The sequence below is a fragment of the Phoxinus phoxinus genome (genome assembly GCF_949152265.1).
Source record: "Phoxinus phoxinus genome assembly, chromosome: 21".
Taxonomy (NCBI): Eukaryota; Metazoa; Chordata; class Actinopteri; order Cypriniformes; family Leuciscidae; genus Phoxinus; species Phoxinus phoxinus.
In genome coordinates this window covers 31,906,184-31,931,649 of record NC_136896.1, presented here as the reverse complement: position 1 = coordinate 31,931,649, position 25,466 = coordinate 31,906,184, and the positions used below count along the sequence as shown (strand labels likewise).

Below are 25,466 nucleotides of genomic sequence, written 5' to 3'. Positions count from 1 at the left end.
TTTTATAATAAATTCAGCCTTGGTGAGCAGAGGAGACTTCTTTAAAAACATTAGAAATCTAACCGATCGAAAACTTTTGACTGGTAGTGTGTGTGTGTGTGTGTGTGTGTGTGTAAGAGAGAGAGAGAGAGAGAGAGAGTGTGTGTGTTCGTGTGTGCGTCCGTGTGTGTGTGTGTGTGTGCGTGTGTGCATGTGTGTGCGCGCGTGCATGTATGTGTGTGTGTGTGCATGTATGTGTGTGTGTGTGCGTGCGTGTGTGTGTGCATGCGTGTGTGCATGTATGTGTGTGTGTGTGTGTGTGCGTGTGTGTGCGTGTGTGTGTGTGCGTGCGTGCGTGTGCGCGCGTGCATGTATGTGTGTGTGTGTGTGCATGTATGTGTGTGTGTGCGTGCGTGTGTGCATGTATGTGTGTATGTGTGTGTGCGTGCGTGTGTGTGTACGTGTGTGTGTACGTGTGTGCATGTGTGTGTGTGTACGTGTGTGTGTGTGTGCGTGCGTGTGTGTGTACGTGTGTGCATGTGTGTGTGTGTGTGCGTGCGTGTGTGTGTACGTGTGTGCATGTGTGTGCGTGTGTGCGTGCGTGTGTGTGTACGTGTGTGCATGTGTGTGTGTGTGCAGTGGCAGTAAACAGTGCTGTGTAGAGCTGATCGTGAGCACCTGCAGGCGAGGGTTGATGGTGAAGCTGCCGGCGGTGGGGTTCATGCAGGACACGTACTGCACATTGTGGATCTCCTTCAACTGCAGCTTGCTCCTGTCGTACCTGAGGACACAGCGTTCCGTCACACACACACACACACACACAAGCTCTGTCTGTATGCACACCTCGTCCTGCACTAAAGCCACTGCGGCTCAGAGAAGCACACGTCTTCAGCTGTTCTCTGCTCACCCCGATCTAACAGACACAGCAGAGACACTGAGACCAACAGCACACATGCTCAAAACACTGGCATCTGACGAAAGAGAAGGAGCCTCTTCAGGCCTTGAGCACGGGACCATCTTTACAACAATACACTAAATCCATTATCCATAAATTGTCCACCTGTGCAAACGTAGTGACACCATCATAATGAGCATGTCTACTGTGTTAAATGCCCATGAGGATCAGCTTGAGCATATCATGGAATCAGAACAGAAACTACACTTTAAAGAGGACATATTACGCTCTTCTACAGTCGTGCTGTAGCTCAGGCTCGACTAGAACAGGTTCTCCTGCTTGAATGTTGATTATTCTCCTCATATTCTCCACTGTTGCGGCTCCTCTCTTCCCAGTCTGTCAGTAACGCTCTGTTTACTTCCTGTCTCTATGAAGCCCCTCCTTCTGAAAAGCACACTGCGCTCTGATTGGTCGGCTGGAGCAGTGTGTTGTGATTGGTCGATGGCTTCAAGTGTGTTTGGGAAATGTCCCGCCCCTTTCCATAACCGCCAGTTTAACACACTACTAACTAACTCAACCAGGTCCCGCCCCTTTATGCTGCTCATTAATTATTATAATGAGGAATATTGTGACGTGTTCGTTCCCGGGAACAAACTCGAGACTACAGTGGAGGCGTTTCAGGAGCTCAGGAACACTGATATAGAGAAGAACTGGAGCTTTACATGATCAACACTACACACACTGAGGACAGATGAACATGTGACGGTCAGTACCAGTGGTTGTAGTCCATGTGCTGGCGGATCATGGTGTGCGGCTGGACCGTGCCGTACTCGTCCACCTCCGGCATGTTCATGTCGTCGATGAAGTAGACGAGCCTCTTGCTGCCGGGCGGCCCGTAGTTCCGGCCCGCCTTCTTCTCTAAGGGCTTCTCTAGAACCGCTGTGGGCAACAGGAAATGAGTCTATTAGATGTTTTATAAACTATTATCTAACATAGGCATTTTAAACTGTTAATAATTGTATCAAGCCTTTAAAATTGTGCTTTTGACCTGCCATTGTTTTCATAATCTGTTGAAATGATATTCAGTTCAGTGTGCAAAAGTTTTAATTCATTTTTGTGTTATGAATTGTTGAATAATTCATTTTTATAATATTAAAAACATTGCATTTCTTAATTGTGGAGCCCAAAAGGCATCATATTTTGGATCAGTATACCGGTAATCAGAAGAAATCATTTCACAAACTGTACTCATCATGTTACTCAAGTTATTGTAAGAAAAAATCTAAAATAAATATTTTGACTAATTTGTGACTCTCAACAAAGTTATCCATTAAGATTAAAATGTTATATACTATATTTATGTAAGTTTTGTTATTTTCTAGCACACTGTAAAAAAATTTTTACCTCTCCAAGTCAAAATATTCTAGTGACTGGTCTCATCTAAATTTTTTAATTGGCCCAAGTGAAATTCTGTAAAATAAATTGAATTAATTGTTGCAATAGTCTGTTAACTTTGGCTCAATGAGAAATAATATGTCAGACTAATTAAAAAAATTTAGATGTTACCAGTCACTAGAAAATTTTGACTTGGGGATGTATTTTTTTTTTACAGTGCAATCACTAAATAAACTGAAAATAAAAATAAACTTTTTATGTTTTTTGGTGCTTGCTAGAAAAAGAAGAAGAAAAAAATCATGATTTAAACTGCATTTAAACACGCAGGGTTACAAAAATCACAAACTATAATGTAAAAAAAATAAAAATCTCATAACATTTTTTGATGAAGCACTTGAATGTTAATAATTATAATAATGTTTACAGTTCCGGGCCCTACATTGAACCCCATTGATTGATTGTGCCTCACGCTTATTTTCTTCATAACTTTGCTTTGGTGTGATTCTGAATGTGGTTTGGTCTGGTTAGGCAGGAGCAAGTGTGTGAACATCACATGATGCGGAGTGATACATCTCAGACCCACAGATTGCAAAGACACAAAACAGCTGCCGCCCGGAGCAGAGAGCCGAGCTTCAGATCAGCGAGATCTGCCACTGTCCACGAGCCTGAAGCTGCACTTTAGAAAACACTTCTGCTCTCAGGCCAAACGTGAGGATGGAAAGACACACACACTCACATCACACACACGTACCCTGTAACATGGCTGAGGTGGTGTAGTAGTTGAACGGGACATTTTTGATGGCGTATTTCTCCGGGTCCAGTGAGCCCAGCTTGTCTCCCACCAGAACCGACTTCCCGGTGCCAGCGTTGCCCACGAGCATGATGGGACGCCGTCTTTCCAGCAGCCGGTCCATGAAGTAGCGCACGCGGATGGTCTCGGTGGTGTGGACGAGGCAGGCCTGAGACACGGGAAACCCACACACACACACACACACACACACACACACACACACACACACACACACACACACACACACACACACACACACACACACACACAGTGTTCAGTCAGAGGCAGGAGAGCCTGCGTGTGAACTAACCCTCCGTGAGGATCTATCAGAACATCGCTTGTTATATAGTACAGTCATCTGTAAATGTGTTTATCTTTTCTGTTTGTTTTCCATTAGTTTTCTCAAAGTGCTTATATGAAGAAACCTAAAATGCTTTATAACCTGTGTATTGACCTCTGACGCATCAGTTTGATTCTGTAAATGTGGTTTGATGTTGTTTGAGTCGCTACGTCTATTCTAACTGATGATATGTTAATAACATCTTATTGAGTTGTTTGAGTAAAATCAAAGTTTTTCAAAGTTATTTCAAACTTTCAGACAAGGCCAATATCAACGATGTACCAAAATAACTAAAACTGAAATAAAATGTATAAAAACTATATTTCAAAAAGGCACATTTTTAAAGCTGCAGTCCGTCGTTTTTCCTCTTTGTCGCCATCTCTGTTAGAAATCTGCAATTGCAGTTATTCGCGGAATTATTAACTGTGCGTGGGTAGTAAATCGACATGAAACAGCGCGGATGAACACAATGTATTGAGGCTGTCGCGTCGCTGTGGATACTGTAACGTTACTGTCATCAGCAATCTCAGAGTATACTTTTTGAAAGTGTCAACATTAGAATTTTCATCGGAAAATGTCATCTGAACAAGTAAGTAACATTTACTTTTGTTCTGACCAAATTCGGGGGGTGGGGGGAAGCATTGCAGTAGCTATATCATGCTGATTAAATCTAACGATTGCTTATATCACGTCAAAACGTGAAAAATATATTTTTTCTGTAGCCAATCTGAAGTCCGAAGTCTTTGGGTTTTACAACTGGTGAATCTCCAGTTGTCACTGGTGATTGTCGCTTTAAACTTTCGGGATCCGCCATACAAAGTGCTAAGCTAAACCTCCACCATCATCCACACACGCTAGCCGGGGACTCCTTCTCTATGTGTACAGAAGTGACGTAATGACGCAAAGACATGCTCGAAATTCCCGCGGAAATCCACCAGTACCACTGGAATTAAAATCATTATTACAAGCTTACCGTTTTGAATCGAGGTAAGGCAAGCAGATCGTTTTGAACACTGGCTGGTTACGTTTTTTTTCAAAAATGTCTTTTTTGATATTTTTAAACCCAAAAAAGTGCCGGACTGCAGCTTTAAACTTTGATCAACTTTCTGCATGAAATCATTCATAGTATTGCTAAGAAGAAAAGTAAATAATGGACACGGACCTGCAGAGGGATTTCAGGATCCATCACAAACTTCGGGACCATTTTTGACCATGGCTCAAATTTTTTGCTCTCGGGATCGATGTAGTAATCGAACACGGTGCCCTGAGCCGGAAACTTCACGCTCTTGAACTCCGTCACCCACCACTTGCTGAACTCCAGCCTGTAATCCACGAGCTGCAGTCACACACACACACACAAACACACACACACACACACACACACACACACACACACACACACACACACACACACACACACACACACACACAGTGTTAAAGCAGGCAGTGTTCATGAGGAGTAAAGCCAGCGGAGACGCACCTGATCCTGGAACATGGTTCCTCCGAAACACACACACACACACACACACACACACACACACACACACACACACACACACACACACACACACACCTGATCCTGGAACATGGTTCCTCCGAAACACACACACACACACACACACACACACACACACACACACACCTGATCCTGGAACATGGTTCCTCCGAAACACACACACACACACACACACACACACCTGATCCTGGAACATGGTTCCTCTGAAACACACACACACACACACACACACACACCTGATCCTGGAACATGGTTCCTCCGAAACACACACACACACACACACACACACACACACACACACACACACACACACACACACACACACACACACAAACACACACACACACACCTGATCCTGGAACATGGTTCCTCCGAAGGCCCAGACGGCGGCGAACACGAAGTACAGCTCGTACAGATCCTTATGGCTGTCGGGAGGAGTGTGTTCTGGGACGAGGAGGCACTCCAGGAGGAAGCACAGCATCTGCACCAAACTCTGCTCAGGGATGGGGATGATCTTCTTAAACCTGGGAACAGCTCAGTCATCAGAACACACACAACTCAAAGCACACTTCTGGCTCAGGAACTTCCGTTCTGTGAAGAGCCCCTTGATGGAGAGCTGAGGATCACCACCAACACCCGCCTCTGTACTGATCATTTTACACGCGGTAGTTTTATAAACTTTCGTCGGAGACAACTGGGATTCACGGACAATCCGCTGTTACTGGGTAATGTGGCCGAACCGACTATCTCCGCCTCAGCCTTCATCCTCCCGTCCTGCGAGTGGGCGTGGTTTCAGCACAGCCAGCGGACACGCCCTCCAGCGGACACGCCCCCCAGCGTTGGAGAGCAGTAATTTTTTTCACGATTTTGATAGCTTATTTTTTTTACTTGCCGGCTTTTTTTATCATTCAAATTTGGCTGGGTGGCTAATAACACATTTTTCTGTGGTGTGACAAACTCTGAACACATATTTAATTTTGACTTTACTGGGACTTAGGCAACATTTCTCATTTTAATTTAGTTTAACTTGATGTACTAAAAAAATAATAAAAACACTGTATAGACAAAACAACAAAAATGTACAAGTTACTAAGACTTTAAAACTATTGATAACTATAATAGTCAGTAAAATAACACAGGTAAAGGTACATGGAGCACATAAGAAGTTTAGCTTATTAATATATTAATCAGTTCACGCTGATGCTGCTAAATCAGTGATGGGACCTGATTAATATTAACAAGTGGAGCGTTGGTCCTGACAGATGACGCACCTGGACCTGAGCGTGTCCAGGCATGATGGGAGGTACTTGTCGAACAGGATGGTGAGATTGGCCTTCTCGGACTGCACTTCTCTGCGGTCGATCCAGCTCGACACCGGCGGGTTCCAGCCCAGATCTGCAGGGTTGATGTACAGGATACCTGTGTGGAGGACAGCACACACACATCTCACTCAGTCAACACCATCACAAACTCAAAAAACAAACAAACAAAAGATAACAAAAAAATAATTCAATAAAATATAATACATTGAATACATAAACTATATTTGTTTAATTATAATACATTTAAATAAATATTCTTATATTACTTTGTACAAGACTCGAATCATCAGTGAATCAGTGTGTGAAACTGAATTTGATTGTAATGTTCATATGACGATGCAACACTAACTTACATCAAACAACAACAATGAAACGTTTAGTCAAAAAAGAACAAAACAAAGATGGTTATTGGAAAAGTGACCGTGTTATGATCTCAGCTGAGCCACTGTACAGTTCTTCTACATTGCTTTTATTGCATTTCAACGGCACACATGTTTTTGCATAAAACAAAGAACAGGGACGAAACTAAAGTATTCAGCAACACCTGTGTATTAGTCTTCTGTTCTAAGAACAGTCTGAAAGGTCCCCAAACTCCACTAAAAATCTTATATGTATCCCTTAAAGGAGAACTCCGGTCAATTTTAACATTGAGCTCATTTTTTGGTAAATTTGGAGTGCTGTCAATACAGAGAACAACGACAAAAATCGGTGTTGCCTACACCGTGTTATCCTCTTTTTAAAATTTGCACCCTGTTGACTTCAATGGGGCAAGTTGTTTTAAACCTGCTTTTAGCCTCTTAACATCCTTAATGTTTCATTACAAGTGCCCAGCCATGTTAGATGATAACTTCAGAGTGAACACGAGTGAAAAATGATGTTATATCAGCCAGCGCAAATACCTGTATTTAGTTCCTGTTTTCGGTCGAAGTCCAAAGTAGTCGATTGTCGAGTTCACGCGCATAGGTTTAGTTACATATGATCACGCGCGTGAACTTGACAATCGACTACTTTGGACTTCAACCAAAAACAGGAACTAAATACAGGTATTTGCGCTGGCTGAAATAACATAATTTTTATTCATATCTTTCACATCTACTGCAGTCAGATTCACTCGTGTTCACTCTGAAGTTATCATCTAACATGGCTGGGCACTTGTAATGAAACATTAAGGATGTTAAGAGGCTAAAAGCAGGTTTAAAACAACTTGCCCCATTGAAGTCAACAGGGTGCAAATTTTAAAAAGAGGATAACACAGTGTAGGCAACACCGATTTGTGTCGTTGTTCTCTGTATTGACAGCACTCCAAATTTACAAAAAAATGAGCTCAATGTTAAAATTGACCGGAGTTCTCCTTTAACATATAGATTATTTTCCATTGACATGTCTGTTACCATTTCTTATATTTGGTACACAATTACTGCTTCAATATAAAGGAATAAGCTGTTAGGATACACTCATAAATATATAATCTCCTTTGGAAATAAATACAATAAAAACTAACAATGAAACTGTTATTTAAGTTTTAGTATTAATATTCAAGCTTTTATTTTTATATTTTTATTTTTGTGTTAATTTTTAGTCCTTTCGTTGTGTGCTTTTGTCTTTAAATTCGTTTTAGTTTTTTATGTTTAATTTATTTTATTCAAGTTTTAGTTCATCATTTTAGTGCTTCAACTAAACCTTTTCAGTGTTTTTGCCAAGGCCACATTCCTAATTTTCATTTATTTTACATTTTGAACTCATATGTATATTTAGTTTGGGCTGCATGAGACGCTTGAGCTGTGTGTGATGGTGATGATAAGCCTGTTTTCTGAGAGCGGTGTGCTGTGATGATGATAAGGCAGTTCCTCTGACCGGCTCTGGAGACCGTGGCTGGCGTGGCCGTGCGTAGATGACTGATCTCGAACAAAAGCCTCATGGTGGGGTTCAGAGGAATCCGCTCATTACTGGCCAGCGTCAGCACCTACAGCACCACGTAAAGGTCATCTGAAGGTCAGGGTCATTCTAATACAGATATCTGAATGCTGTGTGCGAAAGCTGATATTGAGCTGGAGTTCTGGCCGTCTCGGCTTTACCTTGTTATCATCCATTACTGTGTTCAGCGACTCAATCCACATCGGGTCGATATCCCCGTCCAGGACTATCCACTTGGGCCCGGCGTGACTGATGTTGGCCAGCTCACGCATGATATTAGAAAACAGCCCTGCGGGGGAAAGCACACGTGTTGAGTCTCACATTCACCCGTGATGAAGCGCTGGCAAACACACCGGGCCTCACCGTCCTTCCACTCGCGCGTGGCCGGGTTGATGATGCCGAACAGCTCGTCGTTGGTCACCGCTTTAGGGTTGAGGTCGGCCCAGACCGCCCTGCGCTTCATGTTCTGATACGTCTTGTGGAGAGATTTGAGGACCTGGGATTTTCCGGTGCCGGCGTTTCCCACCACGAACACGGAGTGACGAACGGCCAGCAGCTCCTCCAGCTGAACCACCTGAGGAGAACCACACACACACACACACACGCGCACACGCACACGCACACACACACGCACGCACGCACACACACACACACACACACACACACACACACACACACACACACACACACACACACACACACACACACACACACACACACACACACACACACACACACACACAGTTGCTTTGCTTGATGTGTACTCATATAAACCGCACACACGAGAGATGAACAAGCTTGGCTGGCTGAGTCCATCCTCAGTAAATATCAAGAGATTTTCAGACTTCATGCCAAACATTTCAAAACAAAAACAACAAAAAGTTCAAGAAATCTTTCCCCAGTGGTGTTTAACAGCACAGCAGCGACTACACTACACTACACTACACTACACTACACTACACACTACACTACACTACACTACACTACACTACACCATTTATTTTTTACGCTAATAAAAAAAAAAAAAACTGTAAAAAGTCATTAACTCTTTCACTGCCAGTGTTTTTGAAAAAAGTTGCCAACCAGTTGCATTTTTGATCATATTTTCCAATGTTTCGTGGCCCACAGAATATATTGTTTTATTTGTCATTTAAGAATGTTTTGAATATCTGAACATGCAATATATCAAAAGAAACAGTTAAAAAGTCTGCCGGAAAAATATAGCCGGAAATGTATATATCCTCTGTGATCACAAAACATAATTGCACAGTATAAGCCGCAGCACGTTTCAGGAGCTAACACAATGCGACTGGATTGGAGAAAGTACGGTAGCATATTGCACTGTAAGCCGGCCGAAGCCTACAGTCAGATGTGTGTTTGTGGAGCACTAAGAGAAGGATAAACACTTAAACACAGATCTGCTTCCCTCGGAGAGACGAGCGAGATGTGGAGCAAAAGCCAGAGATTTTCCTCTTGGAACTGATGGCATGTTCAATCAGTGGCATTGATGCGGGTCCCCGCCGGGCTCTTCAGCGCTGGAGGGTTTGCTGATTGCTGCTTTGATCTGATGTGTTTCGGGGCGATGGCTAATGGCGGACTGAGCTCTTCTGGTTCACACGCGTGTGGCGGGGCTACACTCGGCGCACAGAGCTGATGGACAGCTGATGTGGTGATGTGGTGTTCTGTGGCTCTGTGACCCGTCTGAGATTGCACTTATTTCCCCTGATATCTCCACCTCGTCCTAATGCTCCACATTAGAGCTGCGCTCCGGCACCTGAGGCTCCATTACACTGTAATTCCTGCTATCTTTGATTTGTCCAATATATCCACTTGCAGACTGCTTTGACACTAATGTCTATTTGCTTGAAACACAACAGCAGGTTTATGGCTCTAAAAGGAAGATAATGCAACCGGAGAAGAGCTGAAGTTGAGAAAAATGCGAGAGCGGCATTGATCAGGACTTTTGAATTTTTCCCCCCACAAACAATACTAGTTTAAAAGCGGGCCACGCCATTGAGTTTTACGCATCTGCAAACGACACACACACTGACAGGCCGTCTGGAGCAGAGAATGTGAGACGACAGCAATTTCCCATCTTCACTCACAGTGTTCAGCTCGGGTCCTCGACGGGCACACACAAAACCCCTCACAACTCTTTACACACCACTGGACCAAAACTGGAGGATCGGAACGACCCACTTTATAATAATCTTATGTAGTATTAAATCAATCACTCATCAAACCAATCAGCATTTTGAGGTTATCGGCATTGGGTTTTCTTTCCATTTCAGCAACCTTGTTAACAGCAGTGTATATATACTGTATATACATGTTTACTGTGAAGCAAAACATTTCTTTATTTTATACAAAATATATATTTTACAAAACTATGTGGAGTCTAAACAGCCATATTTAACCAAGTTAAGTTAATATGACAAAAATTGAGGTTCCTGATTTTGTTTAGGCGCCTTACCAAGAATAGCCACGGCTTTGAATTTTTTCTGTGTTCTTCTGTCACAAATCAATACATCTCCATACGATTTCACTTCTATTACAAAACAGTGAATATGGAATCCAAATATGCATATACATATGTAATGCTCTTTAGATATTGTTAATCGGCTTTTGAAAACCCCACATGGATTGGCCAGTTAAGTCAACTTTAGTTTATGATAAGTGTGGTGAGTTGAGCTGGCCCGGGTCACCTGGACTCACCTTAAGCACAAAGTTGTCCTCGGCCTGCAGTTTGAGGTCCAACACGGACTGCTTGACAAACTTCTCGAAGTCCATGTCCCGCTTGCGCGGCACGTCGAGGGCCGGGAAGAGGTCCCCGATGAGGCCCATGAACACAGGCATGTCATCGGTCACGATCTTCGGGACGTTGAAGTCTCTCAGCGCTCGCATCAGCACCTGGTCCTCGGGTCTGCGTGGATCTCCTCTCTTCAGGGAACCGGCCACCACCAGCACGGACTTAATGGCCCGCAGACCCCAGTCGTAGTGATCCTGCGACGACAGTGAGACACGGACAGACAAGAGCTCAACGAGAGTCCTATACACTGCATCCGCAGGCCAAACGCTGCTGCACTATCCACTCATAAAGGCTTTCCCATTCACGTGTGTCACAGTGTGTTTCAAAACTATTTATAGAGTAAATTAGAGTTCAGAGTAACAGAACGATGATAGTGGGATTGACGGCATTTTTATTAGAGAACAGTTGCATGGTTTAAGAGCGAACAGCAGAAACACTTCTCAACCTGTTTGGAGAGCAACTCTTTGCAGAGCTGATAGAGAGTGATGAATTTCCTGGCCAGAAGTCGAGCCTCGATGAAACCCTCGGCCACCAACATGATCTCACAGATGAGCTCGAAGTCCGGCACCACCATCGCACACGGCCTACAGGACACACACACACACACACACACACACACACACACGACACAGGACACACACACACGAGACACACACACACACAGGACACACACACACAGGACACACACACACACAGGACACACACACACACACAGGACACACACACACACACACACACACACACACACAGGACACACACACACACAGGACACACACACACACACACACACACACACACAGGACACACACACACACATCGTGACTGTGAGCGTGCACATAAATCATGCAGATCAGGCTGTCTCCTGCTCACGGTTGTTTCATTGCCACTGCTGCTGACACTATAGGCCTGCCGTTACACAGGCACTGATGGACAGCTTCTCTGATGTGATGCCTGAGGCGTTTCTGATTGGTGGATCAGTCACATTAAAAACTGATCATCTCAGACAGAATGGCTGCTGAACGGTCACGGATTGAGGTGGGACTGCAGACACAGACACAGACACACCTCTTATCACTGATTGCTGAGTGCTCTCCACTCATGTTAATTATCCTCCCGAACCCCTCCCATATGTTAGTTTTTTGTGCAAAAATGTTTTAGTTTTTTTTTAACCTCAAGGAACATTAAAATTATTAAAAAACTATTTTTATAAATGAGAGCTTCATAAATCACTATGGAGAAAATAAACGGGAAAATGAGTGATCGCCGGTCCATGTTTTGGCCTTTAGTATTCTCTTTAAGTATGTTACGAAGTAGCCTGCTATAGAATATCATCTCAGCCTGGCTTATTACAGGCCTAAACATTCATTGTGAACTATCATGCAGTATGTGTGAAATATGTACTTTCAGTTCTCATCTATTTAATAACTGGCTCCTTCTGGGGACTGACACCCGCTGATCCACAAACCCAAACCGCCTCGGGCATCACATCAGAAAAGCTCCATCCATCAATACCTGAAGGCCTATAGAAGGGCAACAACAGCAGCCTGATGGAGGACCACACCTGGAGCGCGAGTGTGCACCGAGTCTGCAGCCACACATAAAGTATAGCTGGTCACAAATGTGTTATGAATGCTGACTCTACAGAGCTCTTTATTGCTTGATGTGGACAGTAAAAATTCATTTAAATGTGGAAATCTCTGTCATAAAAGAGTGCAGTCTCCTCATGAGCAGATTCAGAGGCTGATGTGTGAAACCGAAGCGCACCTGAAGAGAGCCTTGAGGTTCTCCGGCAGCTCGGTCCGGCCGGCGTATCCCGGGTTCATCGTGATGAAGATGCCCACCGAAGGGACCAGGTTCACATCCTCGCCCATGAAGTTAAACCGCTTCTTCTTGTCTCGAATGGCATCTTGAATACTTTTGACCTGATGGATCAGACGTTGACAATATAAACGATACAGAACATGTGTTACTTGCTCTTCAGAGAAAGTGATTATAAATCATAAGAGTGCAAAAGAGCACAAGAGAAGTGAAATCACATTCATTTTATTAACAACAATAAACTTTTTTTAGTCATATCTGCCATGAGCTCTGAGATGAAGATACATCTCGCTGACTGAACTGTGTTTAACTTCCCATAATCCACTACCCAGAGAAGCTATTTCGTCAGCAAACATTAAGTTCTTTATATCGATCAATTTCTTACTTTCACTTACACCATATGGTCAGTCTGCACAAATAGACAAATATACATTTTTCCACACGTTTGTTTTTATTGTGCAAAAAACACCTAATAAAACATTATAAGTCAACCTCAAGGAACATATTACAATTATACATATATATATATACACATATAAGAAAAAACCCAAGACTTGACCCCTTTAAGAACTTCATAAATCCCGAAGAGGAAAATAAAATACTTCCGGAAACTAGGCCACTGAGAAGCGAGCGATCACGGTTGCGCTCTCGAACTCTTCTAAAGCGTAGTATAGGACACTCTACAAGAGGCATGTCTTCTTTAACGCCCGATGCACTGACCTTGGTGAAATAATCAAACTGAATTTTCTGTTATAAATTCATATTTGCCACTGGTCATTGTGAGAAAGAGAGGAATTACCGGCCAGAGATTAATCACTATATCAGGACACAGGCTTGGTTGTGCTTTAATGGAATATTTAATGAAGCGACAATCAAAAACGATCTAATCGGATTAATGCGTCACACGAGTGTTCAGTCGAGCAGGGTGTGTGGATCAGTCCAGTGTCAGCAAAACACACAAGCTTGAGACGCTCAGCACTGAAGAGTTCAGCTAGAGGCAGATAAACACATATAACATTAAGCATGAGTCACATATTGCTGAGTGCTGATGGAATAAGATATGAGGCGTTACTTTGCCATGGCCTTACGTGAACTCCAAATCCCACACTACATAGTGCCTTCATGAATTTTACATATCGTTCTATAGCAAAGCATCTAAGCCAAGCACAGGCGTGCATTAAGAGCAGCTGAGACAGCAGAGCAATGAGGCGCGCGCGACAAACTACACCTGACGTTTTTGAGAAATATTAACTTGCAGGGTTAGTCTACCTAAGGATGAAAATTTAGTTATCATTTATTAACATTTTAATGCAACCATGTGACTGACTTTGTTCTGTGGAACCCAAAAGCAAACGCTTTTCAATAATGATAATAATAAATATAAATAAATATATACAGTATATATAAACAGCAGCCTGGACTTGCAGGTACATTTTCATAATATATTTATATATATGACTATATTTTATATATAAGCCACATTGCTAATTAATAATATGAACATTTACCAGCAAGTCCAGGCTGCTTTTTCACAGCCAGTGAATGTGAATGATGACCAACTCTGTGAAGCAAGACTTTTAGTGAATTCAGTCTTTTCCTCACACGAAGCATCGTGTGCCGTGTCTGTTCCGCATTGAGTGGAGCAGAGCAGCGCAGACATTCTGCTAAACACCGCACTGTGTTCCACTGAAGAAGTGCGTCAGTACAGGTTTGAGCATCGTGACCGTGAGTAAATGAAGACAGAATGATCATGTTTGTCCCCTATTTCATTAATAGCCTGGGTTAACAACAGTCTCGTTGTTCATAATAAATGAAAAGATGAAAACAAAGTGCTTCATACTTGCGGACACTCCTCTGCAAACCTGTTCCTCCGCCCATGGAGATCTGCAGGCTTAATTCCTCTCAGTACTGATGCGTCTGGAGCTCCTTCTGTTTGCTTTAGCTTAACCACATGAATAATTGATTCTATCTGTCTTTGTGAAAAATACTATGTCGGTGGACTACGAAATGTCCTCCTACTGAAAATGTATAACGTTAAACAACAGGACTTCCTGTTAGACGCTCATCTGAGTGCCTGACAAGCGGCTCGAACCCTCACTGATGTTCTGAGTCACTGTAAATTGTTCCTCATGACGGCTGCTCTCTGAAAACACTACAAAAGGAAAGCTAATTCATATTTTATTACAAGGGAGAAACACCTTTCAGTGTCCTGACATTTCAGACGAGGCTTTCTGACTTTCAAAGAAAGAGTGCACAGTTCCAGGAACTGCCCATTAAAACCTGTCGCACTGAATCAGAACTAAATGTGTCTAAACGGCGAGCAGCTACACATCATAATCACGACCATCATCATCGTCCTCGTAATAGCTATTGTGTTCAGATGACGTCTGCCAGCATAATGATGCCGGTTCACTACAGCTACAGCACACACCGTCTTCAGCTTCCCTGCGTAAACTCAATTGCAAGGCATAAAATCTCAATGGCAAACACCAGATGCCGGGCACTTTGAGATGGTGTGCACGAATCATAAAGGCAGAATGCCCTCAGTGTGCTTCTGGTGCACTATATCTTTCTTTACAGCGTCCCTGGTTCTGAGCGGCTGGATGCCGTAACTCTCACCTGCACCGCCACCACAGACAGCACCTCCACCGAGATCCGGTTGAACTCGTCGAAGCAGCCCCAGGCTCCGGTCTGGGCCAGGCCTTTGTAGATGTTGCCACATGACTGAGGGAGAGACACCAGAGACTCATGAGTGCATCACGGGAAAGCATCAATCGCAACCAACACAATAACGCAAAATTATGCAGGAAATCTTTTGTTTTCTAGAAATGAGCTCACGGTACTCGCTCCGCTGAAACTCCAGCTTATCAACAAGGACAGCAGATGCTAAGCAGGCGTTTCTGGGCGGATGAGCATTAGCAGGAACACACTCATGAGTGTGTGCATGTCTATGCAACGTTTTACGCAAATTAATAAAACTTTTAAAAAAATAGTAAACTGTAAATAATAAAAAAATAATGTAAATAATGTAAAAAATAATCTGATAATGTAATGTATGGTACTTGTAATGCATTACTTTACTAGTTACATGAAAAATGTAACCTAATAATACGCAGTACTTGTAATCCGTTACTTTACTCGTTACATTAAAAAGCAATGTGATTGTGTAATGCATGTTACTTGTAATGCATTGTTACATCAAAACAGAGATCTGATTATGTGATGCGCATTACGTGTAATGCATGTACAGTGTCTCAGACACAGATGGGACTGGTTGCGGTGGAAGAAAGGCCGTCTCCTCTGCAGGGGTCAGTCAGTAAAGATGACATCTACGGTGTGAGGAGGCCAGAATACTGACATCAGAGCTTCACTAATCTGCTGGACCCATGATGGGCGAGCTACATTAGGACATCTCTCATAAGACGGCGGACAGCATCAGGCGAGGTGTACAGCAATGACACGGACACAGAGATTCATCACAGAGTTCAGAGCTTGATTAAAAGCTGTTCCGATCCAAACAACACTGGTTATATTGAAAAAGGAATATTATTAGGAGCATGTCCCGATATTCTAATACTCTTATGGAAGGCCATAACTGTCTTCACCTGAAGAGCAGAGTCACTCATGAGCAATAAAGAGCTGCCTCGGCTCTGACGAGTTCTGTACCGTGAACTGCAGGTAGATATCGCCTCATCCAGCACTCTTTCTGCTCATGTTTATAAAGCATCCCGTCACGGCGAGAGACTGCTGCAGACGAGCCACTGAGTTTGGTTGGTGAACTCAATTAATCAAACCTTTTTGCAAACTAGTTTAGCGATTAGATCAAAATAGTGATTCATCTGTGAATTTGGCATCTCTAGTTCTGATTCTAAACAGCTGATAGAAAACCCTCATGATCTGCAGAAATATTATCAGGGAATATTACTCTCAGGCCAGTATTCAGTCATCATGACCGTCAGACACGGATTTATCAATGATTCTTTACTGAATCACAGCGATATTTTACTGGGGTTCGTGCATCAGTTACTGCTACAGTACACTCAAGTCCCATTGCATTGTGGGACACAGTACTGCTACAGTTCATTCGTTCACACGTTGGAGCAGAACCCGAGATCATGGGTTCGATGCATGAACTGATCAACTGTATTCCTCTACTGCAATGTGACTGTGGATAAAAGCATATGCCAAATGCATAAATGTAGATGTAGATGTTCTTGGTTCTGGTCACCTTGTAGTCCATTTGCTCGGAGCAGTTGAACACGTAGACCATGATGCCCAGGGCCCGGCCCAGGTCCTTGGTGGTCTCGGTTTTGCCGGTGCCGGCGGGCCCAGCCGGGGCCCCGCTCATGACCAGATGAAGAGACTGGGTCAGTGTGATGTAACATCTGTAATCGAGAGGAGAAAACATGCTTTAGCAAACAAACACCAACACAAATGTTCCTCAAACTCAGCTGTCCACCCACAGCTAAAGTCCTGTTATCACAGTGTGCTGCTGGTGTGACCAGAGACTCAGTCTGAGCAAACGGCTCGGTTCTGGCAGAATGGATCACCTTTTATACCCTACATTCCACATTGCGTGTGGTGTATTTACTGATGACCTGTGCGAAGACCATTAGGTCACCTGATGGAGTTTTTCGTTTCCTTGCCACTGTTGCCTTTGGCTTGCTCAGTTGGGGATGTTCAATTTAATGAATCAATCAATAATACTATTGATTAGCATTACCAAACATGGACGTTTTATTATTATTTTAATTTAATACTGTGAAGCTGCTTTGATACAATCTGTATTGTGAAAAGCGCTATACAAATATTCTTGACTTGACTTGAAGAACAAACACAGGATATTTGGCAAGCCTTTACCCCTGATGAGTCCTTCAGAGAAGATCATTCGCATTACTAAGCAAGGATGGCACTGGTTTACATAATTTACACAAACAGGCAATGCTCCTGAATCAACATCCTTTGCTGGTCTAGGAAAAACAATCTGATTCTGATTCTTTTTGAAGGGAATTGAAAATGTACAACACGACTAGTACAGTCTGACTCTTGATGCTTACGAGTCAGATCAACCGTGTTGTGTTGTACTCAAAAGCTGTTTATCAATGTTGTTTTATGTATGTTGTATATGAAAGATGAATTTTCAGCATCATTACTCCAGTCTTCAGTGTCACATGATCCTTCAGAAATCAGTATAATATGATGATCTGATGCTCAAGAAACATGTATGATTATTATCAATATAGAAAAAATCTAAAACAGTTAAGATTCTTTGATGAATATAAAATTCAAAAGAGCAGCATTTATTTGAAATACTGTAGAATTATTTTTAACGTTATAAATGTCTTTACTGTCACTTTTGATCAATTGAATGCGTCCTTCCTTTGAAAAATATCTTTCCAACCCTAAACTTTTGAACAATAGTGTAAATTTTGTATGATCCCTAATTCATAACATGCAAGTCTGTGAGTTTCTGTTAAGCTTGCAAGGTTAAAATATTGATTTTTTAATAACCCGAGCAAAACAGCAAAGGAAATATTTTTGGGGAAAGTAATTTAAAGCTTTAGGAGAACTCTATAAAGTGAGCCGGCTATGCAGATGAATAACTTTCAGCGGCCGCGTATCTAAATGGAGCCATCTGTGCCACCGGTGTCATCCGTCTGCACACTCGCTCTCGTCAGTGAGAATGAAAGACAGAAGTGAGACTCGGTCAGCAGAGCTCAGAGACGCACCATATGCTCAGGAAGCTGCACTGCCATTTATCTGACCATCAAACAGGAGCGTCTCTGCTTTGTCATGCTTTCAAAGGGTCGAGCGCTCGAGACAGATCCTCCCGAGCAACCTGTCTTCTTTAAGACCACAAGGCCATCCGACGGGACGCTCACGGTTTAATGGGCTCCGGTGTCTCTGTGAAGATGTTCAAAACGAGTCCCTCACACCTAAAGCTGTCCGTCAGGGCGTCTCACCTGTCTGTGAGCGGAGTGATGACTAATCGAGGAGTGTTGCCCAGATACTCGTATGAGTAGAGGAACTGTGCGTCGCAGATGTTGGCGAAGCAGTGCTTCTCCTTCTCGCCCCAGCGGTGGCGGAGCTGGGACAGCCAGAGGAAGGCCTGAGAGCTCTCCACCTGAGGGAGAGGAGTGTGAAGGATTAGCAGCAGGCCTTCCGGTGAGAACACAATATGAGCAATCGCAGGAGAGCACATCGAGACTTTCATTATGCTGGCAAATGGAGTGAATAGAGGCAGAATTGAATATTCTCTTATGAGAAGCCTGAAGGCCTTTCCACATGACTCACGCTTCAGTCAAGCATCGCATCGTGCTGTTCAAAGTTCAAACCATCTCTACTTCTGAAGGCCACCAATGATTCACATGACGTATGCAATGCGTTTGGAATAAATTCAGATTCTAGTAGTGTTTATGAATGTCCCTTCACACGATCAGGAGAGAAAATTCATTATTACTGTTTAGTTTTAGAACTCAGATCAATTGATTACAGAAATAAGATCATGTTTCGTTAACAAAAATACAGTATTTAATATTTATAAGCGTTCATGCACAAGTTGTTTTCTCTTTCAATATTCAGGAGTTTTTCCAGTTCTAAGCTCAAATACATGATTTCACTGTTTAATGTGCTCTAACCCTGCCTTCTAGCTACTGAGCAATCGCCCACAATCACCTTCCAGTGACGCTGTCTGCAATGCAGAGGTCAAAGCCACGTTAAAACCCTGATGCCAGTCATGTGAAAAGGCCTCAAGCCAATCTGACTTCTATTCTACAGAACCGTGGGCCTTCAAGTGAGACCAAGATATGAGTAAATCACAGGAGAGCACATCGAGACTTTCATTATGCTGGCAAATTGTGTGAATAGAGGCAGAATTGAATATTCTCTTATGAGACCCCTAATGCATGTGTGGGCTCAGCTCATCTGCAGGAATCTGAGGGAAACAACACTTGATATGGGCGGACGAGATGCAGACAAATAGCTGTACCTTCTGCACAATGATTTTGTCCACCACGTCTCTCGCATGGACGTCAATGGTGCAGATGGTCATGACTTTCTGCCGGTCTCCAGGAGTGAGCTGGCCAATCAGCATCGTGATGAGGGTGTTTAACTGACTCACTTGCTTTTTATAGTGTTCCTTCATTGCGTTCTCATATCTCTGCTCCAGACTGGAGAACGCAATACCTACATCAGTCGACCACCAGATCTGAGTGCAGGTAAGAGCCACCTGTGGAAATACACACAGCTGATTAGCATTGTGCTGATTATTACAGTTGGTGTTATTACAAATGATATTATCAGCACAACGAGTGAAAAGTTTCACATTGATGTCAGGATGTCTTCGTGTTTGGTACAGTATGTGGGTCAATGACATACTTGTGTCCAAGTAAAAGGTAATCAAATGTAATATGCACACACATGTATTCAAGGTGTAAGAAAAACAGATGAAAACCTATATAATGTATTGATGCAATATATACTATATAAATATACATGCGGAACTGAATCATCACGAAACTTTATCAGTCGCACATGTTTTAAGCCTTGCCAATCTAAGTGCTGTTTGTGCATGAACGGACAAATACAGACACAATTATTTCAAAATATCCTAGTAAACATGTTTTAAGTGAACGTAAACAGTTGAGAAAGAAAACGCATGTGTATCAGTATATTAGAAATGTCCATTAACTTAAAGTGACAGCAGCCTAATATTCCTGCTGCTGTCTGTCATTAATGTTATTCAAACAACAACAAAATTATTATTTTTTTGTATAAGGATGAATCTATATGTAATTTGTACAGTGAAGACTATGCAGTGTTATTTTATATTTACCTTCTGTTAGACCTACCTGAGAAACCTGAAAAGCACAGTTTCTCTCATTTGTATCTTGTTCTATTGTATTTATTTGTGGAATTGCTTGTAATTTGGTTATTTGTAAAAAAAAGAAAAGAAAAAATTATAATGGCAAAATACTTTTTATTTTCAAGAATGTCCTCCTTTTGTATTCATTATGACATCCAGACAGACATTTCACTCCGACATTTTTGACTTTACACTTCCAAAGAAACATCAAAATTAATTTTTAATTCAGAAATTAAAACATGTTCATAACTGATTGTTTAGTTTGCGAAGGTACAAAGGAAATTGTCAACGTCACAAATTTGCTGATTCGATTAGTGACCAGAAGAATGTCTTCTGTCATAACATTTTTGTCATAACATTCTTCAAATCCCTGCAATTTTTATTCACAGGTTTAAATGAGACTTTGAATCCCATTTCCGGGTCTCAGACGTTTGCACCCACTATATAAAATGAATAATCATGATTTAGACACATACATCCACTGTGGCCCCGTTGCTATTAGGCAAACTGCGAACACCCAAAAAACAGCCTTCATTCTGTGAGCACATGCAGACATTCCCTCGGGCTCGTATGTAGCACTACTGCCAGAAATATCCCTCAATATCTTAATTCTATGCAGCAATTCTATTTCCTCATACATATTCAGAGATAATCAGCCATGGGATGTTTGGAAGCGCTGAGTTAGTGTCAGAGGAAATACCTGAGCTGGATAGTCGAAGAGCCACTGTTCCCTGGGCTTCTCTGTATAGGCCGCCACGGCCTCGGTCATCTCGTGGCGCACAGTGTCACGCATGGCGTCCAGAACACGGTTCAGCCACACTTCCACCTGCACAAGCACAGCTCCACGCATTAAACCACTCCAGTGCCATGAGAAGCTTGTCAGAAGCCTAATACTGTAAATTAGTTCCACTACAAATATGTACGCATGTGTCTAATCCATAAGCAGATGTTTGAGCAGCGCTGGAGGAAAACTCCACAAGGATACAGAACTTCGGCAGCAGGATTAGATAGAGGCGTAAACCACAGCAGTATCGCAGCACATCCTCCAAACATAACTACATTTATACATTATTCTGAAGCAAGTGTTTGCCTGTGGAAAGAGCTAGAGGTTTTCTGGGGCTCTGATGTTCTGGACTCAGGTTAAATCTATGGGGTTATTTCCCTGATTTATGTTAGTCAGTTAGAAGAGTAAACGCACGTCTCCTCAACAGAGAGCATGATTTGAGGTGTCATTTCAGCCCTAATTAAAATGCCTTTAGTAAACAGTACGCTGCAGTGTCTCTGTAAACAAACTCCTCTAATTGCCCTCCTGATGATTGCTGGTGCATTGTGGGTAAGGTGTGCTGTACCTGCCCGGTGCAGTCGCAGGGCTGGCTGAAGGGAACGTACTCGTCCTCCTTGCTGAACATGCCCAGCCCCGTCTTGGTGAGTTTGCCGTCGCCGTCCGTCTCAAACTTCAACCTCGCCATATTGTCAAACAACTTTGAGAGATGTTTCTGAACCTGAGGGGGAAACGCAAGGCTTCACAACTGCACAGCTGCTGTTTCGGTCGAAGTCTGTCCTAATGTGACATATGGAAACTTCAAATTTGCCTTCAAGACAATTTGGGGAGCAGGAATCAACACTGCCATCTAGTGTGTGCACAAGGCAAATAAGCACAGCTTATCCTTAGTGCTGCAACATTACAGCACACACACACATGTGGCGTGACCAGGACGGTTGTCTGCTAGGTGACGTAGGTGTGCTGTACCTGGTGCGGGTCAGTGCCGCTGGACAGGATGTCGAGCAGGTCCGCTGAGGAGATGAAGTAGAAGCGTGGAAAGGCCAAGCGTTTGGTGTCCAGATACTCCGCCAGGGCTTTTTCACACAGAGACAATCTGCAAGAACAGGTGCAATGACTTTCACTCTCTCAGTGCAAAGCATCATGGGACACGGTGTGAATAGTTTACACATGAGTCAGTCACATGATGCACTAGAAATAAATGCCATCAAGAAAGTGTTAAAATGTGCCATTTTTAATTGATTATGAGTTTGAATGAAATTTGTGAGAACTGTCAGTGAATAAAGACACACTTCTGCTATGGCTTCAGAATAAGTGTCAGAGTGCAGGTCGTATGAACAACTGTATTGTACATTCATGATGCTTTATTTGACCTCTCTAATGCTTGCTAACCCACACCAAGAACAGCTATAACGATAACTAGCATCCACATCAACGATAATAACTAATAACTATATTAGGAATATTATACGAGGAACTACAAATAACACATAACTACAACTATAATGGTAACACTTTAACATAAGTTAACTACATTAGTTAGCATGAACTAATAATGAACTGCACTTCTACAGCATTTATTAACCTTTGTTCATGTTAATTTCAACATTTACTAATACTTTATTAAAATCTTGTTAACATTAGTTACTGCACTGTGAACTTACATGAACAAACATTGAACAGCTGTATTTGAAATAAAATTAACAAAGATGAACAAATACTGTAACACATGTATTGCTCATTGTTAGTTTCATGTTAGTTACTACATTAACAAAAGTTAACTAATGAACCTTATTGTAAAGTGTGAGCTCTAAAATGATATTAGCACCTACACCTGTTTATTATAATGTTCTGTTTATTATAAACACGCTGCAGTTTTGTCGTCTGTTTAATGTTGCTTTTGTCACTTTAAAAGCTCTTAAAGCAGGACGGATTCTGATTGGCTGTCAATGTTGTATTGTCCATCGCTCTGAAAGTGATTTGAACGATGTTGTTCCTCTTAATCTTTATCGTTATAATTATGGACTACTCTATTTTCGTAGAATTAGTCATTGTCTTTGTTGTGGTCAGGCCTTCAGAGCAATTATTTAAACTTTAAAGCTATAGTTTCTGTGTATCGTTATAGTTCTCGTCCTTGGTGTTAAATCAGCATCAGCTTTTGTTTTAAGGAAAAGAGCAGGTCAAGCATTCTGCCTAATATCTCTCATGTAGGAAAGAAAAGAATATGGGAAGGTCTGGAGTCGGCTACTCCTCTGCCTTCCGCAGGTAATCAGCTGCACACCTGCTCTGCATGTCCTCTAGTTTGCTGTAGAGCCCAGGTTTATTGGTGGCCTCCACAACGTTCGGTGTTTTCCTGGCATCCAGTGCCAGCTCTTTAAAATCAATATCGATACCGTCGAAGCGTTTGGAGTCCTGTGGAGACATTCATGAGAGAGTGAGGCAAGACTACTTAGTTCGCCATAAAGAGAAACCTCAGAAAACCCTCTGACATTCTGAAGCACATCTGTGTCTCGGGCCGCAGGCGCCCAGCAGTAATTATCCAAATGTTTTCGGCCAAAAGCATTTTCATCTCTCATCTAGATCTATGAATAGACTGCCAGAGGGCAGGACAAGATGCTACTCAAATCTTTCTCCATTAAAGTCTGTTTCACATTTCCTTCTTAACTATTCCGGCTGTTTTTACATGTGTGTTGAGTGGCTATTCGAGGGCAAGATACGTTTTCAGTCAAGAAACAATGAATAATAATAGAAACACATCAGCAAAGCCGACCTCGGGTAGCTGAGAGCGAATGTCATCCGATCCGATAAAGATGCTCTCCAGGTGAGACCAAGTCCTCTGCACTTCAAACCAGATGGAGATCACGGAGTCGGTCACCGAGAGCTTTCTCTGCCACGTGGAAACTTCCTCCAAGAAGAACGCGATGTACTTGGATGTCATGAGGTTCTGCAGCTGCACCTGGTTGTCCTCCAGCGTTTCGATGAGCTCTTCGTTGGACTTGAGCAGAGGGATCTCAGTGCGCGGGTGAGGCTCGAAGTCGAAGGCCATGCTGGTCCAGGTGGCGTCCAGCTCGCCCAGCACCTTCTCCATGCCCATCTCCTTCACGGCCCGGTCCACGATGCCCCGCACCTCGTCCTCGAAGTGGTGCAGGTTGAGGCGCAGCAGGTCGGCCAGCGTGGTGTCCTGGTCCATGGTGAAGTGGACCCCGGTGGCGTTCATCAGCTGGAGCCAGTGGCGCGCCCGGATGGCCGGGTTCTGGAGCTCGGCGACGGCTCTCAGCGAGATCAGGGTGTTCTTCACGGTGCCGTCGAGTCCGCTGAAGGCGTCCCACGAGCGAGCCTCTTTGTCCAGCCCGCGCAGCTCTTTGGAGAAGCGCTTGCACTCCATCTCCATGTCATCCACGTTGATCTGCCTCCAGGGCGTGGTCTGCCAGGCGTCCAGACACGACTGCACCACCAGCACCAGATCCCACAGCTCCTTGAGGATGGGCAGCTCTTTTCGGCACTGCTTCAGCTGTTTATAGTCTGATATGTTCACTTCAAAGAGGTTAGCCGACTCAATGAGCCCAGCCATCATAGTGTCCATCTCCTGGATTTGTTCGTGTGCGGAGTCCAGCATCTCGTGCGCATTCACACAGTCAAATCTGAAAACAAATGGAGACCAGATTTCACCAAGCTGCAACCTTCCGGTCTCTCTCGAATCCAAAACTGCAGTTCATCGACTGGCCACTAGGGGCAAAAGAGACTCAATCCCATTGACGCCCATGTTAAACTGCCCCACTTTACAGCAGAAAAATATTTGTTTACAGACTGGTGCAAAAAGTGGTTTTGGTCTATAGAGCTCATTAGCTCATTGGCTCACTGGGGGGGGGGGTTATTTTTATTTTTTTATAACTCATCCATTTAAACTGTATTAAGCCTTAAATGTCTGCATAATTAAGGGCGAGGCCACTTGAGTGACAGGTGGATTGCCGCTGATGTCACTGCTAGCAGTTTGTGTGCTAGCGTTAGCATCACGTCACCTCAGCTAATCCGCCTCTTTGCCC

General features: G+C 43.1%; 1 protein-coding gene across 3 annotated transcripts in view; it reads right to left on the bottom strand.

Moving 5' to 3' along the window:
• The window catches only part of dnah9 (dynein, axonemal, heavy chain 9), a 98,308-nt gene that overhangs the window by 56,223 nt on the left and 16,619 nt on the right, over nt 1–25,466 (bottom strand). For 2 of the 3 annotated variants that reach the window (XM_079594698.1, XM_079594696.1), the window contains 21 exons: nt 24,194–25,064; nt 23,705–23,835; nt 22,393–22,519; nt 21,992–22,144; nt 21,343–21,468; nt 19,767–20,006; nt 18,742–18,902; nt 17,007–17,163; nt 15,398–15,502; nt 12,725–12,882; nt 11,406–11,544; nt 10,867–11,154; nt 8,515–8,725; nt 8,313–8,440; nt 8,092–8,200; nt 6,187–6,334; nt 5,265–5,439; nt 4,562–4,735; nt 3,021–3,228; nt 1,648–1,813; nt 658–760 (listed from right to left, as the gene is read on the bottom strand). In XM_079594698.1, the coding sequence (XP_079450824.1) occupies nt 658–760; nt 1,648–1,813; nt 3,021–3,228; nt 4,562–4,735; nt 5,265–5,439; nt 6,187–6,334; nt 8,092–8,200; nt 8,313–8,440; nt 8,515–8,725; nt 10,867–11,154; nt 11,406–11,544; nt 12,725–12,882; nt 15,398–15,502; nt 17,007–17,163; nt 18,742–18,902; nt 19,767–20,006; nt 21,343–21,468; nt 21,992–22,144; nt 22,393–22,519; nt 23,705–23,835; nt 24,194–25,064 (4,078 nt within the window). Of the gene's footprint in view, nt 1–657; nt 761–1,647; nt 1,814–3,020; nt 3,229–4,561; nt 4,736–4,879; nt 4,898–5,264; nt 5,440–6,186; nt 6,335–8,091; nt 8,201–8,312; nt 8,441–8,514; nt 8,726–10,866; nt 11,155–11,405; nt 11,545–12,724; nt 12,883–15,397; nt 15,503–17,006; nt 17,164–18,741; nt 18,903–19,766; nt 20,007–21,342; nt 21,469–21,991; nt 22,145–22,392; nt 22,520–23,704; nt 23,836–24,193; nt 25,065–25,466 lie in introns of those variants that run through there. The other variant, XM_079594697.1, reaches the window with a different exon arrangement.